Source organism: Mandrillus leucophaeus, unplaced genomic scaffold, assembly GCF_000951045.1.
Source record: "Mandrillus leucophaeus isolate KB7577 unplaced genomic scaffold, Mleu.le_1.0 Scaffold359, whole genome shotgun sequence".
NCBI classification, from domain to species: domain Eukaryota; kingdom Metazoa; phylum Chordata; class Mammalia; order Primates; family Cercopithecidae; genus Mandrillus; species Mandrillus leucophaeus.
In genome coordinates this window covers 1262835-1280540 of record NW_012103798.1, presented here as the reverse complement: position 1 = coordinate 1280540, position 17706 = coordinate 1262835, and the positions used below count along the sequence as shown (strand labels likewise).

Genomic DNA, 17706 nt, shown 5'->3' with positions numbered 1-17706 from the left:
CAGACATTGTGGCAATTCCTCAAGGATCTAGAACCAGAAATACCATTTGACCCAGCAATCCCATTACTGGGTATATACCCAAAGGATTATAAATCATTCTGCTATAAAGACATATGCACATGAATGTTTATTGCAGCACTATTCACCGTAGTAAAGACCTGGAACCAATCCAGATGTCCATCAGTGATTGACTGGATAAAGAAAATGTGGTACATATACACCATGGAATACTATGCAGCCATAAAAAAGGATGAGTATGTGTGCTTTGCAGGGACATGAATGAAGCTGGAAACCATCATTCTCAGCAAACTAACACAGGAACAGGAAACCAAACACTTCATGTTCTCACTCATAAGTGGGAGTTGAACAGTGAGAACACTTGGACACAGGGAAGTGAACATCACACCGGGGCCTGTTGGGTGGTGGGTGCTAGGGGAGTGATAGCATTAGGAGAAATACCTAATGTAGATGATGGGTTGATGGGTACAGCAAACCACCATGGCACATGTATACCTATGTAACAAACCTGCACGTTCTGCATATGTATCCCATAACTTAATGTGTAATACAAAACAAAAGAAAAAAAGTAAGCATGAACCAGGTATGTGTATGCAGCAGAGAAGAGGAGGTAAGTACCTATGGCTGATAATACTTAAGATGTAATCAAACTACATACCAAATTGTTACTTCACTTCTGTTTCTCTGGCTTACTTCAGAATTACCTTGCACAGGATGAAAGACTTAATGGAACAGGAAAGGGTCCTTGTGTTCAGGCTCAGCTTTTAGGATGGGAGTAGCCAATGGGAATAATCTGGGCAATCCTGCATGTGCAGACTGGGAAACCCAAGTCTTATATCTCATATACCATAGTAATTTTTACAGTTCCACAGATGAAAATGAAATGAAACCAACTCCATCATTTTCAGAAAATATGTCTTTTAAGAAATCTATTTATTATTATTACTATAAAAGCAAAATAAAACAGGATCACTGTTTTATATAATTACAAATTTTTTTAAATATGTGCATGACAAATGCTGTGTAATACACCTCATTATTTTCAGAGTGTCCCTGATGGGCTCCTTATCCTTGACCTAAAAATGGTGATTCCAAATTTAAGACTTTCTTGGGTATACTTTTTAATTGCAGTAAATATAGAGGTCAAAATTACTCTTGGGTTTCTAGTAAGAAGAAATGCAATTACTTGTGAATTATTTTAAGCTCAAATGCTATTTGCTATCTGTTAAAATGGTAAAACAAGTTACTCTGTTATGGAATATATACCCACAAAAGTCTTTCAGTAAAATGTTATTGCTAAAATGTGTCTTAAAATCTAATTGTTAGTCTTTGTTACACTTGCCAGCTCAGAATGGTCAGGAACCTTTTTGTGTGATAAGCCTCACAGAGGCTATGGAAAATAGGAGCACTTTTTTCTTGGGAATATAATTGCAGTAATACTGTACCATCTAATGAAGTCATAAAAAACAAATTATATAGAAATACAGTTCTGAGAGCCTTGCAATTACTGCCTTTTGTGTCATTCTGCCTACATTACACAAACTAGGACTTAGGAAGTCCTGGAAATAATATGTTGGATATTTTCTAATTATTGTGTCAGCATGATCAATCATTTTCTAAATTTGCCAGTTTCCTGAAATAGCTTAGCTTATGTTCATAGCACTTTAGAGGAAGCAGTGCAAAATTAGTTTCTATCGGTGTCACAAAAGAAATGAAATATTTATCTTTGGCAAAAAGACCTGTACACCAAACTTCAATTAATGAGTACAAGAATTAGAAATCAAAACTTTGTTTAGTCTAAGGAAAAACAGTTCTTTAAACTGTAACCACATGGCTGTTTCTTGTTTGCATCAACTCTGGGTGACTGTTATTGTCTTCTGTGAATTCTCTGGGGCAGGGGCCTGACTTTGTTGAATGAGCCAATTGTTTTCCTTTGTGTTGCCCATCTAGTAAGTTCCCATCTGGTTTGTATCAGACTGTTTTCACAGCCAACAACTGCTGCCTTCTCTATATCCTGACACTTCGGGGCCCCACGCTATCAAAGCACTGCTGCGATGGCCTTGCTGGCAGGGCCTATACAGCTGTGCCTCACAGCTTGGAACTATTACCCAGAGTAATGGTAACGTAGAACTTGGACTGGCCCTTATTCCCACTGGTGTCGTGTGTACAGTGAGCAGAAACCCACCCTCTCCCTCTCTCCCCCTTGCCCCGAAACTTGCTATTCAACAGAAAATCTTTAAAGCTCTTATTTTAGGATGTGGAATGGTGGTGTTCCTATTTTCTAGTGGCTTCCTGTATTTGAAAGCTCATTTTTCATTCTTTCACTCTTTCAAAAGTTAGCAGGTCTGGCCTTAGGGAAATGAACTGGTCACTATGTCACATTTAATTTTTGTTTCCATATTTAGTTAGGAATGGCTAGAGATGTCAAAACCCACTGTCAAGGCTACACAGATAGTACCGTGTATTTTTAGTGATAATCACAAGCCATAATTTGAGAGAAGTCTTCATATTTTGGAAGGGTTTCCATCTCAGAAAGTAGATTTTCTGTGTGTAGATATAGAGGCACTTAGCTTCAAACTGTTTAGTAAATATTAGGGAGTTACTTTGCCATCAGCTTTGGTAATTACCAGATGTCATGATAAGAATGTTACAATAGTGGCCTTCTCTAACAGTCTGTGGCCTGGTGTCATATACATGTATTAGAATTATGGGCATTATTACTGACAAAGCTATGGTCGAGTTTAAGTGTAGTTATGATTTATTGTTTAATAGACATAAACTGAAACAGCAAACTTCTTTTGTACCAAAGAAAGGAATTAAATGTGAATTTACAATGTATTAAGATTTTTAAATGCTGTCAAGATTAGTTAAAACTGGATTATATTTTGTGCTTTCAATTAAATCAAGTGGCTGATTCTCATAGAGCATGAAGTATCCTAGATAGTAAGCCCTGTGAAAGTTAAACTACAGCAACCACAAAATCTCACCTTCTGCTTCTGAATAATTTCAGTGCACTGGTATTTCAAGGTTTCAAGAGAAAAAACAGAAAGGAATTCATCTTTGTAGTCAGCAGCACGGCCTCTGACTTAGTGTAACTATTTGATATTAAAGGTTACCTAGTAATGTCAGTAATTTGGCTTAATTTTATCATTGGAAAAAAGTTTTGAAACTACAAAGGTATCACCTTTTAATTGCTGAAACTACCCTATTGGTTTTTTCCATTTTCACTTTTTTATGGAAGAATAATATACATTCAGAAAAGTACACATATCATAAGTGTACAGCTCAAAGAATTTTCACAAATACAGTACACTTGTGCAAGCAGTATCCAGCTCAAGAAATTGAACACTGCCAAACCCCCAAAGGCCCTCATGCTCCCTTTCACCCCAGCCACAGTCTGCACTCCCACAAGCGTAAAGCCACTATTCTAACAACCTAGCTTAGTTTCCTTGTTTGCACTTCACATAAATGAAATCATACGGTATGTATGGCTTCTTTCACCAGGCAAACCTATTGTAGTTTTTAAGGTTCTTTTAGTTTTTAAACTATTATGGCATGCTTTTATAAAGAATGATCTGAGAGGAATTTGTTTTAGTAGCTGTTTCACAGGCTGTTCAACTAACAGGAAGTGAGTTGTAGATAAAGTTGTCTATTAAAACATAGAGTCTCTCAGTTCTCAACCAAATTTTAATGCTGGAATGTCCCTCTAGACATTCTTGCCCCTAAAAGGCAGGCACTCTCTCTGTCATAACACCAACAGGAATACAGTCAAGTACTTAAATGCCTTTTAATGAGCTTTAATAATTGAATGTACATTACTCAAGTTAATTGTGATTTGCATTCAGGATAGGTGGGTCATCTATTTTCTGAATTAACTGTCAACTTCTTGGCAGTGGGATATATACTTTTATGCTGCCAGGATCCTATTTCTGAAAATGCTATTATTTAAGAGAGTTGGTATACCTACTAGAGCCAATGAGTAACTTAATTTGGAGGATATGGCCAGGTTATTTAACAAGTACTAACTTCTTTTTATATATTTTTAAGTACCCTAGTAATTTATTGGATTTTTAATTTTTTTTTTTTTAGTGAACTCAAATTAGTATAAAAATGCAGCTATTCTGACTGTTACTAATTTTAGATGTCTCCTTATTAGGTTTTGTTTTAAATTCTGGACATCATCCCTTTAAAAATTTGTGTTGTTTTGTGGGTTAAAAAATTCACATTTTGGGGGACTTTATCTTTATATCCTTGTTTTGCCGTTAACAGCCCTATAGTTTTATGCTGTTTTCTTAGATAATCCATAAAGAATTTGTTTAAAATAATACTATAAAGATTTACAGATGTAAGTATTGCTATGCCAGTGACTCTTACTGAAAATAGCATTAAAGAGTCAGAAGGTAAGCTTTCAAGCCCACAATAGGTTTTTTTAATATAAGAGTATAACTATTTTAAAGCCCAAATTTCAATTTTTTAAAAATACCAATTTTTACAAATGTTATTTTATTCTAGATTCAGGGGGTACATGTGCATGTTTATTGCATGGATATATTGGTATATTGCTTACTTGTGGGGATTGGGCTTCTAATGTACCCATTACTCAAATAGTAACATTGTACTTGATAGGTTATTTTTCAACTTTGCCCCCTCTTCCCCACCTTTTGGAGTTTTCATTGTCTGTTATTTCCATCCATATGTCCATGTGTATCCATTATTTAGCTCCCACTTACAAGTGAGAATATGTGGTAATGGATTTTCTGCTTCTGAGTTAGTTCACTTAGGTTAGTGACCTCCAAGCTCCATCTATGTTGCTGGAAAGGACATTATTTCATTCTTTTTTATGGCTGTGTAGTATTCCTTGAAAAATACTAATTTTTGAAAAGCTTCTACACTATAACATGGCTTACTTTCAATTGGCACCAGATATAGCAATAATATTTTGAATGATTATTTGAAATAAAAAGCTAAAATATTGAAATAAGGGGGAGTATTTGGAAAAGGCACAGTGTGTACAAGTAGTGCAATCCCAGTACCCAGTGTGTGCCTTCAATTAAAGGTTTTTCAGCCAGTATTCCTGCTTTTCCAGGCTGGAATTCTATTTCCAAATCTAAGATCACTTGTTCTTTATTTTGTAGTATCTTCAAACATTTAAGTAACAGTTAACAAGTCAGCTTTTAGTGGTAAAGATAAAAATATCAATTATATTTATAGTTAATATATAACTCAATTTCTAGTCAGCATTGCTCATTCAAAATTTCCATAGAAATGTTAATAGAAATTTATAGATCAAATAATTCCAAAATTTTCCTTCTCTTCTTTTGACTTCAATACCAGTATTATGTTTTTTTTTTTCAGTTTTGATCAGCAGGATAAAGAATTGTAAGAACGAACAAACTTGAGAAGCAGTTTTCAAGTTGTATTGATCTAGTTGTAGACCATGTTTGCTACTTTAATCATCAACTGCAGAGCACAATACTCACCCTTCCAGTAAACCCCGTAAATCAACAAGAGAGAATTATGAAGCCACTACTTGTTCTAAGAATAAAAGTGGTCAACTCTGATATTGTGATAGTGGCTTGTTTTTTTTAACTGTTAAGAGTTATCACTGCAGAAGTCAAGATTCTCCCCCAGTTTTGACTGAGGAGAGTTTGTTTATGTCATGGTTACCATTTATGTACCCTTCCTTTATGTGGCATACTCTGCTAAAATCCTTTATAAACGCAATTAGGTAGGTAATATTCTTTCTATAAACAAGTGGTTCTTCAATGGAAGGGATCTCTGAGGTGGTATTGATACCTTTGTTTTCATGTTTATACTGTTTGTTCTTTGTAGAATTTGAAAGGGAGCTCTATTAAACTGGAGGGACCAAGCAGTAATAGTTTCTCTCCCTCTCTAACTCTTGGAAATTTAGAAACAGAGTGAGAAGTGAACACAGATAGCATTTAAATGTTAACATCATAGTAAGCACTTTTTTTTTTTTTTTTTTTGAGAGGGAGTATTGCTCTGTCGCCCATGCTGGAGTACAGCGGTTGCGATCTTGGCTCACTGCAAGCTGAGCCTCCCAGGTTCACGCCATTCTCCTGCCTCAGCCTCCCGAGTGGCTGGGACTACAGGCACCCGCCACCACGGCCGGCTAATTTTTTGTATTTTTAGTAAAGACGGGGTTTCACCATGTTAGTCAGGATGGTCTCGATCTCCTGACCTTGTGAGTCACCACTCCCGGCCCATAGTGAGCACTTTTAATACATTTAAAGATTTTTTAAAATCATATCACAGTTAAGCTGGGCATGGTGACAGACACCTGTAGTTCTAGCTACTAGGAAGACTGAGGTGGCAGGATGGCAGGATCCCTTGAGCCCAGAAGGTCAAGGCTGCGGTGAGCTATGATTGTACCATTGCACTCCAGCCTGGGTAACAGAATGAGACCCCATTTATTTAAAAAACAAACAAACAAAACCTGTATTTTTGGTTGTATGTTCAATTTTGGTCTATTTGTGGATATCAAATATATGTAACTTGTATTTGTCCACACTCTTGTCCTTATAAAACTGTGTAAGTTTTCTACAGTATAACAATAATAGTTTAACATGAATGTTTATCTCCAGTGAGAATGTATGGCCCAGCATAATGAAATGTGGAATGCTTATAAATTTACTCATTTAAATATCTTCTTATGAAAATCCACCCAATTTTTTTTTTAATTTTTAGTGTAATTTTGTTTTAATTTTTAATTTTTGTGAGTACACAGTAGGTATATGTATTTATGGGTTACATGAGATATTTTGATACAGGCGTGCAGTGTGTAATAATCACATCAGGGTAAATGGAGTATGCATCTCCTTTGTGTTACAAACAATCCAGTTATACTCAGTTATTTTAAAATGTGCAATTAAATTATTTTTTATTATAGTCACCCTGTTGTGCTAGCAAATTACTGGGCCAAATTCATTCTTTTTTTTTTTTTTAACCCATTAACCATTGCCACTTCCCTCCCACTCTCACTACCATTCCCAGCCTGTGGTAACCATCCTTCTACTGCCTATCTCCATGAGTTAAATTGTCTCTCCTCTCCTCTCCTCTCCTCTCCTCTCCTCTCTTTTCTTTTTCCAGTCTGGCTCTGTCATCCAGGCTGGTGTGCAGTGGCACCATCTTGGCTCACTGCAACCTCTGCCTCCTAGACTCAAGCCATCCTCCCACCTCAGCCTCCCAAGTAGCTGGGTCTACAGGCGCAAGCCACCACACCTATCTACTTCTTGTATTTTTTGTAGAGACTGGGTCTCACCGTGTTGCCCAGGCTGGTCTTGAACTCCTAAGCTCAAGTGATCCACCTGTCTCAAACTCCCAAAGTGCTTGGATTACAGGCATGAGCCCCCTCACCCGGCCTGTTTTTATTTTTTAGTTCCCACAAATAAATGAGAACCTTCAAAGTTTGTCTTTCTGTGTCTGACTTATTTCACTAACATAATGACCTCCGGTTCTATCCATATTGTTGCAAAAGACAGGATCTCATCCTTTTTTATGGCTGAATAACACTCTATTGTGTACATGTACCACCTGAAATTGTTGTGAAATAAATGAAGCTTAAGAGATAACTGATTTTTATCTTAAAGAAAATTAGAAAAGAAATACTGATTATACAACGTTATAATTTTTTTCATATCACCCTACCCCAAGAATTTGTTTGAAATAAGTTATAGAAGGTTGTTGATTGACTATACTTCACAGCACAGATTAACAGCCTCAAAACAGAGCCGTGCCCTTGGTATCCAGGGTATCTTTTTGGCCTGAGACTTATATGTGCTATAGGTTTCGCTCAGTTAACTTTCCGACTCTCTGGCCATAAAAAGAGTTTTTCCTCAGCCTATTTTATCTCAGTACTAACAATTTGCTTTGGTATAATAGTGTATTGCTCTTCTGTGCTCCCTGACAGCTTTATGGGTTGTTTCCTATGATTGCATTGAGTAATATGCTCCAGGCTGGCCTAGGAAGAAGGGAGATTCTAAACCTCTTTTTGTAATTATTAAATTCTTACGTAAGAGAATCTGTGAAAACTTTTCACCTTGGAAGAAATGGCCCATGAATTTCCTTTATTTAATATAAATTTCAGATTTTCTCATGACCCTTTGCTTCCCCCCTTCTCATCTGTGATGCATAAAGACAATAATCCATTAAAGTATTTTCTATTGATAGTCATTAAAATTCAGCTGTTTAACTTCCTTCTTTACATTAAGGCCACTAGATCAAACTTCTGTCTACCTGGTTTTATGAGAATAACGGTGGGAGTGCATTTGGTTTGTGTTCTTTTAGTGAATAGGAATGAATCATGATTATTTCTATGCTTAACTGATTTTCTTCTGAAAAAATAAATTTTTCTGTAGTTTCACCAGGTGATATGGATCAGACACAAAACGAGCTCAATCCGTACCTCACATGTGTATTTACAGGTAAGAGTTTTACTTTAAAAGTTCTTGAACTTGGAGCTGTTCAGATTTTTTTCATTGCCTTACGATTCTTTCTCTCATAATAACACAGTAGAAATACTAATAGCAATTTTTAATTCTTCTGTAATATCTGTAAATTCACCCCAGGTTATAAACTCAGCTCTCCAAAAGGTGTAAGTTAGGGGACAGGAAAAAAAACCTATCTTTTGGCTTTGGAAAGTTTATAAAATGATGAATTAAAAGGCTGCAGGTGTGGTATTCAGCGCACTAAGGATAGGACTCGAGATAATTCCAGCTGGGGGAGGTTATTTGTTGGGACAGGACAGTGTTTAAACTTTGAAGTCATTTTAAACAAAGTGAAGCAGCTGGAACCTGGCATAAGAAGAAACAGACCTTTCACATTAACGATTGCTTTTTAGAGGAAAAAGAATTGGAGTTGTTTTTACAGGTGTCGGAACATTTATTCTTCCTATAAGAACTGCTTTGTTTTTACCTTAAATTATAAATTTTAAAATAAGCATTTGTCAACTCATTTGAAAAACAAAAAAAGTAATAGGATTCATATGCCTAAAAGATATTTTGGGATAAGATCATTGTAACATTTTAAGTTACCCTTTCTAAAACATGAGTAAGGAAAGAAATGTTTAATAGTGACTAATTCTGGAAAGCAGAAGTGAATAAAATATTGCATACTATACTTAACATCAAATGATAAGGCACCTTCTTCATCAAGACTTTCATTTGTTCTCAGACACTGGGACTATGATGTTGCAAATCTGTACGACTGGGTTAAGTATGTGAGGAGAATTGAATACAGCAGGATAGTTTAGCAGCTGCTTACGCAGGGATTGGAGCAAGAGTGGATGAGCCCGGGGTGGACAGGAAAAATGCTTCAAGAACTCAATAAAACACAGCTGAAATACTATGACATTTTCACAGACAGCTGGGAAGCAACTGCATTGCTGGAACTCAGGGCTGATTTTAAAGACAAGATCTGGTCAGCGTGAATCTAAGCAAGCTGTTAGCAAAGAGAAACCACAGACTCTAGGTAGAAACAAATCAATTTGGTTCAGCAGTGATTTCAGGGTCCGCTATTTGCCCAGCATCATGCTGAGGCTTTGTAGGATGCAGAGATAAATCAGACAAAGTCACTGTCCTAGTGGAGCACATCTTTAACAGAAACAACAGACTTACAAGTTAGTAACAATAATACAAGGTGATAAGGTCACAGATACTTATTGTGTACCTGCTGTACTAGTCACTCAGAACACAAAGACTGTCAGTTCCAGAGACTTCGCATGCTCTTAAGGAATGCATTGTCTGGTAGAAATGACAGATCCATAAATAATTACAGTGCAGTCTGGTAAGTGCTGCAATCAGAATAAGACAGCCACAATTAACAGGAGAGGAACTAATATTTCACCACTATCACTGGAAAAACAATTCAGAGAATGGAATCCTACTATTCATTACATAACTTATTACTTAGAATCAATTATAGTTTTTCTTTTACTTAGTTTTATAAATCTGACATCCAAAACCAGAAAATATAAAATTTTGTTATGAATTTTAAATATTTTTAAAGCAAAAAAATGGAATTTCAAATGTCAAAAACGTGTATTATGTCTCAGGAAGCTTCTAATGCATGGTCTGACTCCATGGCATGCCCCACTTAAATGCATGCCAGGTTAAATGACATACTGCAAACCCATGGAATCAAGGAATAGTCTTTTTTATAGACCTGAAAACAGCTGTTGAAACAATTACATCATAGAGTAATGACTTGACTGTGCAAATTTAAAAAGTCAAACTTGAAAAGCATCAAACTATATTTAATAGAGGTAGAAGATTTATATTTGCTTTCATGGTGATTTATTAAAATGTTACATCTTTTCTTTAAAAAAATTTAAATTTTTTTATGAATTTACCTTTTCGCCGGCTCACAGTAATCTAAGTGATGCTTTTTTTAATGTTCCCAGTCTAAAGAGTTCTCTTACAAAGTTCTAAAACTGTGATTTAGCTTGTGTAAATGAATACTTTAAATAAAAAGATTTCGGCCAGGCGCAGTGGCTCACACCTGTAATCCCAGCACTTTGGGAGGCCGAGGTGGGTGGATCATAGGGTCAGGAGTTTGACACCAGCCTCAACAACATGGTGAAACCCTGTCTCTACTAAAAATACAATAATTAGCCGGGTGCAGTGGCGCATGCCAGTAATCCAAGTTACTCAGGAGACTGAGGCAGGAGAATCGCTTGAACCTGGGAGGTGGAGGTTGCAGTGAGCCGAGATCATGCCATTGCACTCCAGCCTGGGTGACAGAGCGATATTCCATCTCAAAAAAAAAAAGTTCCCAAAATGTACATTAGCAAATACCTTTATATAAGACGGTACATTGTATTGCTATAACTTCTTGATTAAAACACAGTTAACTAGAGTTTAAAGTAGCATAACTATTTGGAGGCCTCCCAGAGTGCACTCTCTCTTTCCCCACTCCCTTTTTTTTTTCTTAATTGTGTTTCAATGAAACATTCTTATTCCTCCTTCTAAAGCAGAGTACCATTTGCAGCCCACCCTGAGCCTCATTGCCTTTTAGATAGTGGCTTCCAATTACATAAAAGTAAGAGCTGATCTGTTTGAGTGCTTTCTATGTTCCAGCACTATACAAACACTTTGTAATGTATTATCTCGCTGAATCCTCATAAAAACCTCTGAAGTTGGTACTCATATTTTTTTTATAGTTGAGAAAACTGGAGTTCAGAGAAGTTACATAACTTTTTCAGTCTCTTATTATTTTCTATCCCTCTTACCTTTTACCTATTTTTCTTTACAGTACTTATCACTTCCTGTTATATTTGATGTTTATTTCCTTACTTGTCATTCATCCCCTAAACCCAACAGAATGTGCGGCCAGTGAGGTTGGACCCTTTGTTTTCTTCACTGCTGTATTCTCCAGAGTCTAGAACAGTACTAGGCACATAGTAGGTGCACAATTGATATCTGTTGGATGGATGAATGAGTTCGGCTCTGCCCTGTTCCAGAATCCATTCTCTTAATCCCCTCTGCCTTTTACTCCTTCCCATACAGAAGCCTCACACCAGCAGTCTGGGTGGGGCCATTCCTAAGTGACCTGATTTGGACCCTACTCTTGACCTGTCATAAAGAGACGTGTTCTTAAAACTTCATCCCTGCTCCCAAGTTTGTTGGCGTTCTTACTACTGCCTAGTCAGTCAACCAAATCTGTCATTTCAGAGTGAAACTTGGTTCTTTATAAGTACTAAGTCTCCATCCAAAATATCTTGACCCTATTTTCACTGCTGAGGACCATTAGTTCTTCCATGGACTATTTTTATAGATCCGTCTCCTCTCTCTTTATCTTTCACACGCTATTAGTATGATTTTTTACCTTTTTTTTTTACTTTTATTTTGGGTTTGGGGGTACATGTGAAGAAGGTTTCCTGTATAGGTAAACTCGGGCCACAGGGGTTTGTCATACAGATTATTCCATCACCCAGGTATTAAGCTTAGTACCCAATAGTTATTTTTTCTGCTCCTCTTCTTCCTCTTACCCTCCAACCTCAAGTAGATCCCAGTGTTTGTTGTTTCCTTCTTTGTGTTCATGAGTTCTCATCATTTAGCTCCCACTTATGAGTGAGAACGTGTAGTATTTGGTTTTCTATTCCTGTATTAGTTTGCTAAGGATGATAGCTTCCAGCTTCATCCATGTTCCTGCAAAAGACATGATCTTGTTCTTTTTTATGGCTGCATGGTATGTACCACATTTTCTTTATCCAGTTTGTCATTCAGGGGCATTTAGGTTGATTCCATGCCTTTGCTGTTGTGAATAGTGCTGCAGTGAACATTTGCGTATATGTGTCTTTATGTTTGACTGATTTATATTCCTCTGGGTATAAACCCAGTAATGGAATTGCTGGGTCGAATGGTAGTTCTGCTTTTAGCTCTTTGAGGAATACATCTTATTACTTTCCATAATGGTTGAACTAATTTACACTCCTACCAAGTGAATGAGTGTTCCCTTTTCTCTGCAATCTCACCAGCATCTGTTATTTTTTGGCCTTTTAATAATACCCATTCTGACTGGTATGAGATGGCATCTCATTGTGGTTTTGATTTGCATTTCTCTAATGAGCAGTGATATTAAGCTTTTATTCATATGCTTGCTGGCTTCATGTATGTCTTCTTTTGAAAAGTGTCCGTGTCCTTTGGGGTTGTTTTTCTCTTATAAATTTGTTTAAGTTCCTGGTAGATGGTGGATATTAGACCATACATTTGCTCAAATTATTCCTCTGTTCAAAATCTTTTGTGACTCCTTACTGCTTTTACAGGACTTGGCCCTGGCCTTGCTTTATAGCCTCATCTCACCATTCCTCCTATCTGAACAATATTTGATATCAGAATACTCAGAGTTCCCTTAACACATTAACTTTATCTTGACTTTATTTTGTTGTTCTTGTTTCCTTCATTGCCTTCCCACCATCTTTTCAGTCCCAACTCAATGGCTACCTTCCACTTCCTTTAAACTAAGGATTCCTATACATGTTTATCTCCCCTACTAGGTGATGAACTTCTTGAGGACGAGGACTCTGTCTTCTTCATCTGCATATGCTCTTAGCTCCATACATGCAGAAGATTCATATAGATGTTTAGTTAGTGCATATATGCTTTTGGAGAAGCCCACCTTAACGTCTCTGGGCCTCAATTGCCTTGTCTGTTTCCCAGATTTACTGTTAGGATCAGATTATATGATGGGGAAAATGTATTTACAAAATTTGAATTGTTATACAAATATAAGGCAATAATTGCAAGAAATGCTTATAGTGATTGAATTCAGTATGTTCCTTGAGACTTGGAAACTTCTAGGAGATCCCCCCACCCTAAAAAGTTATAGCTCTAGTTACAGCATTGAGCAATTTAATCAGTAATTTCATGCACAAAGTAGAAAAAGAAGGTATATACAAAGTGGTTTTGTGAAATTAAATAACAGAGAAAAGAGTATTTGGTATCACTGTTGTTTTTGGCAGATGCATAACTCAAGGAATGGAGTTTTTCTTAATAATAATTAGAAGGTAACATTAAGTTGTTTGTATGAGTGAAAAATTAATTTGCTCTAGAACTTAGTTATATCCAGTGTTAGTTTTTACTTTATTGATGAGGTGAGCTCTGATATTGGCTGCTTCCCTGAGTTATTTTGTGTATTCTGCATCATGGCTTTGTAAAATATAAGAATATTTAAATATTATATATTATTAATGCTTATGTCCTATATACATTTTTAAGGCCAGGCATGGTGACTCACATCTGTAATGTCAGCACTTTGTGGGGCTGAAGAAGGAGGATCACTTGAGACCAAGGAGTTTGAGACAAAGGAGTTTAAGACCAGCCAGAGCAACACAGGGAGACCCTCTCTTTACAAAAAATTTTTTTAAATTAGCCAGGCATGGTGGTGCATACCTATGGTCCTAACTACTTGTGAGGCTGAGGTGGAAGGATCACTTGAGCCTGCAAGGTTGAAGCTGCAGTGAGCCATGATCATGCCACTGCACTCCAGCCTAGGTGACAGAGCAAGAACCTGTCTCAAAAAAAAAAAAAAAAAAGATTAAAAAAAATAGTTTTTAGTGTCTATTCATTTCATTTTTATTATATCCTGACAAACTGAAAAGACTAAAGTCTTTTCCTATTTAAAATATTTATTCTATTTGAATTCACATAAAACTTGCTTTCTTTTTAAATACTATGGTATTATAGTTTGTGATATTGCTGTAATGATGCCCAATCTTCCTCTCCCTTTTTATAAAAAATGAAATTGATACAAGTAACAAAAAAGGAATGGTATAGTATTTAAAATTGTCTTTGTTAAATTTCCTTATATGAAAGGAATTTTCCTTTTATAAGTATTCTAATCTTGGACAGCTGTGATTGAGTCATCATTAAAATCTCCAGAACTGTCTAATTGTACTGTGGCCCCTATACAAATTTAATGAAAGATTCTATGTTATTACTGTAGAAACTACTTGAAAAACATAAAGGGATTTTAGAAAAATTACTATGACTCTTTCTTGTCTGAAATATGTCTTTTAGATTGTTTAAGGTAATTTATTGTTAAGGTATTTATTATTCTTATGTCTGGTAAATCCATGAAATTTTAAATGGGATTTTTGTTTGTTTCAAATAATACCAAGTTGACAGTCTTTATATTCTTAGGCATTGTGCTTTAAACTTACAGGGGTGAATTCGGGTATAGGCAGATACATACACTTAACGTAGTCAACTTTGAATTTTTTACATATTAATGAATTATTTATCCCAAACTGCCTGCCCTCTACCACCAGCCAGCTTTCATATTAGACATTATAATATTACTCTCAATCCATGGAATGGGAACTTTTTTTCATATTTCATTAAATGTAGAGATAATGTCTACTTTACAGTAGAGAGAGAAGTCTATTTTACAGAGAAAAACGCTTTCCAAAGGCAAGTGTCAATAATACTTGGATGACCACTGCAGTATGTTTTTCCTCTGACATTGCTAACCTTATATCACTTCTGTTAACTAATAGCATAACACCCTTAGGCACTCAGTAAATCATTATTAATGGCATGCTCTTGAGTCCATTTTTTAGGAATAGGAGGAAGAGCAAAGTGCCTTGGCAACCTTTGACTTCAAATGCCTTTTACATGACTCATGTCTTAACTCTTTAAAAACAAAAACAAAAGAAAACAAAAAACACGTTCTTGTGCTAACCACAAACCTTTAATTTCTGGCTATTATAGTGTTTTATTGCTCTCCTAGCTATTTACTTAATGGTAACAGTAGTAATAATGGCCATCTTTTAGTGGTAATGGGAGCGCTTAGTTTCTGACCACTTACTGAGTGCTAAGCTCTGTTGTTGAGCTCTTCACTGACACTATTTTATCCTCACTATACTGTGCAAGGTAGGTACTATTATCCCATTTAACATATGGGAAACTGAACTTTTGAATGGTAAAATAACTTGCTGACAGCCACACAGCTAGCAAGAAGTTAATTCTGGATTTCAGAGACTAGGCCCTTAACCCTACTTGATCTTACTTAGCATTTATCATTTGTATCACAACTTTTAGTTTATATACTCTTGAAATGTTGTCTCTGACTGATTAGGAGTGATGGTAGAAAGGAGGAAGGTGTATTTTACCTCTCTGACAAGTTCGAGCACCTTGGGACAAGAGATTCCCTCATATGCAATACTTATTTGGAATCCATCCCCCATCCCTCCCCCCGCCATATTATTTCGCAAAGTATAAAGCACGTGAATACTCAGGATATGCATGTTGAGCTGAATGAACTTGTCCTTTGTGCAGGTGGGAAAGCAATGCCACTCTCCGCTTCACAGATGCCCCCTGCCAAGGTGTCCATGACGCTGCCCTCAGTGAACCTCGAGGATTGCTCTCAGTCTCTGAGCATCAGCACGATGCAGGAGGACGTGGAGTCTTCGGGGGCAGATACCTTCTGAACAGGAAGGGACAGCCAGCACAGTGTTTATGCCACTGATTTTAAAGTAATTTTACCTTCGCTTAAAACCCTCTCTCAGACTGTTCGGTTTTTGAGCATATTCTGAAAAAAAAATTTCCAATTTTTTAAATAAAATGAAAAGCATAATTTGGGTATTTAAAGTTTTTAAATAAAATAAGTATGAGTCATCATAAGTCTGACTGTGAGTTGTTTCTTAGAATCCTGAGATAGCATAGAGTAGTGGAGAGGGCATGGCTTTTGACATCTAGGCATTTAATCTATAGGTGTAATTATCTATGTATTTATAAAATTAGGTAGTTCAAGGTTATTCATTCTGACATTTTTATAACAGCAAATAGAAAAAAATTAAATGTCTATCAATAATAGACTGGTTTTAAAGTGGTGGTACATCAGTACAATGGGATACTATGTATTACAAAAAAAGACTTTAAAAAGTTTATGTATTGATATGGAATAATCTCTGAGATGCACTGTTAAAGTGAAAAAGCCATGTGCAAAATAGTGTGTGAATTATGCAATTGTTGAAATTATTTAAAATGGGGTGGGGAGGAATTCAGATGTATGGTATGTCACATATTCTTACATGTGTTTGCTTGTAAATGTATTATAGAAACAAGAAACTGCTAAGTTTGTCTCCAGGGAGGAGAATTGTTGGCTGGGTGATAGGAGAGGCTAAGTGATAGGAATCAAGGATAATCGCGGTTACTATGTATTTGAACTTCAGTTGTGATAGAAAAAAATTATCAGTGAGATTAATTTTTATATGTCTTATGTATACCATATAAACCTTTATAAACCTGTGAAACATGTAACTCTATTAACTTTTGCAACATAAATACCTAAAATTAAAGGAAAATAAAAAGCATTGCTTCGTAATCAGATACATGTAGGTTCTAATCCCAATTTCTGTAACTCCTTGCTCTGTGATAGGGGCCAACAAAGCCCCTTCTTATCAGCTGTTTCAGGTTAATGGGTTTAATACTTATTTTTGCAGAATAATGGGCATTAGTGATTGTGTGTGGAGATGGGGTTGGGTAGTGCCCAGCACAGTGCTTGATACCATGTAAGTGCTCACTAGATGGTGGTGTTCTTATTATCTTGAGGGATTTCAGTACTGTATAGTGCAGGGTATAAGCGCATGAAAAGACAGGCAGCCTAGCACTAGTGAAAAAAATTTACCTCCCGGAAAAATCATTTTCTGTCACAACTGAATTTCAAACACACAGTAATTACAGTCATCCTTGACTTTTTCAGCCTTTTTGTAGGTTGCTAAGTGGGTCTCAGCACTGGCAGCACATTAGAACCTCTGGGAGCTTTAAAAAATACTAATGCCTGGGCCTTGTACCAAGGGATTTCAATTTAATTGATCTTGGATGGGGTCCAGGCATTGGTATTTTTAAAAAAAAGACCTTTTCAGGTAATTTTAATGGGCACTCAAGGCTGAGAATTACTGAAGAGCAATTTAGAATTCCTTTAACTTCTAGTAGGGGCCATTGCCTGGGGATTTTTTTTCTCACTGAACATAGAAGCTGCAAGAATCTATGGAAAATCAGAAATGTGTCAGCCTTCTACATGCACTTCCTCACAGCTTCTCTCAGGTATTTGGTTACTGGAATGTTTTAGGTTTCACTTTAGAACACATTTTCTTTGATACGGCCCTTTGGACAGTTCTGCTTATAATAGTTTCCTTTAAACAAGTGGAAGAAATCCTGCTCTGTG

General features: G+C 36.3%; 1 protein-coding gene across 4 annotated transcripts in view; it reads left to right on the top strand.

Annotated features, from left to right (window-relative positions):
- KIAA0586 (KIAA0586 ortholog) overlaps nt 1-16155 on the top strand; it is a 149926-nt gene extending 133771 nt beyond the window's left edge. For 3 of the 4 annotated variants that reach the window (XM_011989578.1, XM_011989577.1, XM_011989576.1), the window contains 2 exons: nt 8397-8462; nt 15816-16155. In XM_011989578.1, the coding sequence (XP_011844968.1) occupies nt 8397-8462; nt 15816-15967 (218 nt within the window). In that variant the 3' untranslated portion in view covers nt 15968-16155. Of the gene's footprint in view, nt 1-5373; nt 5580-8396; nt 8463-15815 lie in introns of those variants that run through there. The other variant, XM_011989579.1, reaches the window with a different exon arrangement.
- Nucleotides 16156-17706: the final 1551 nt, after the last annotated feature.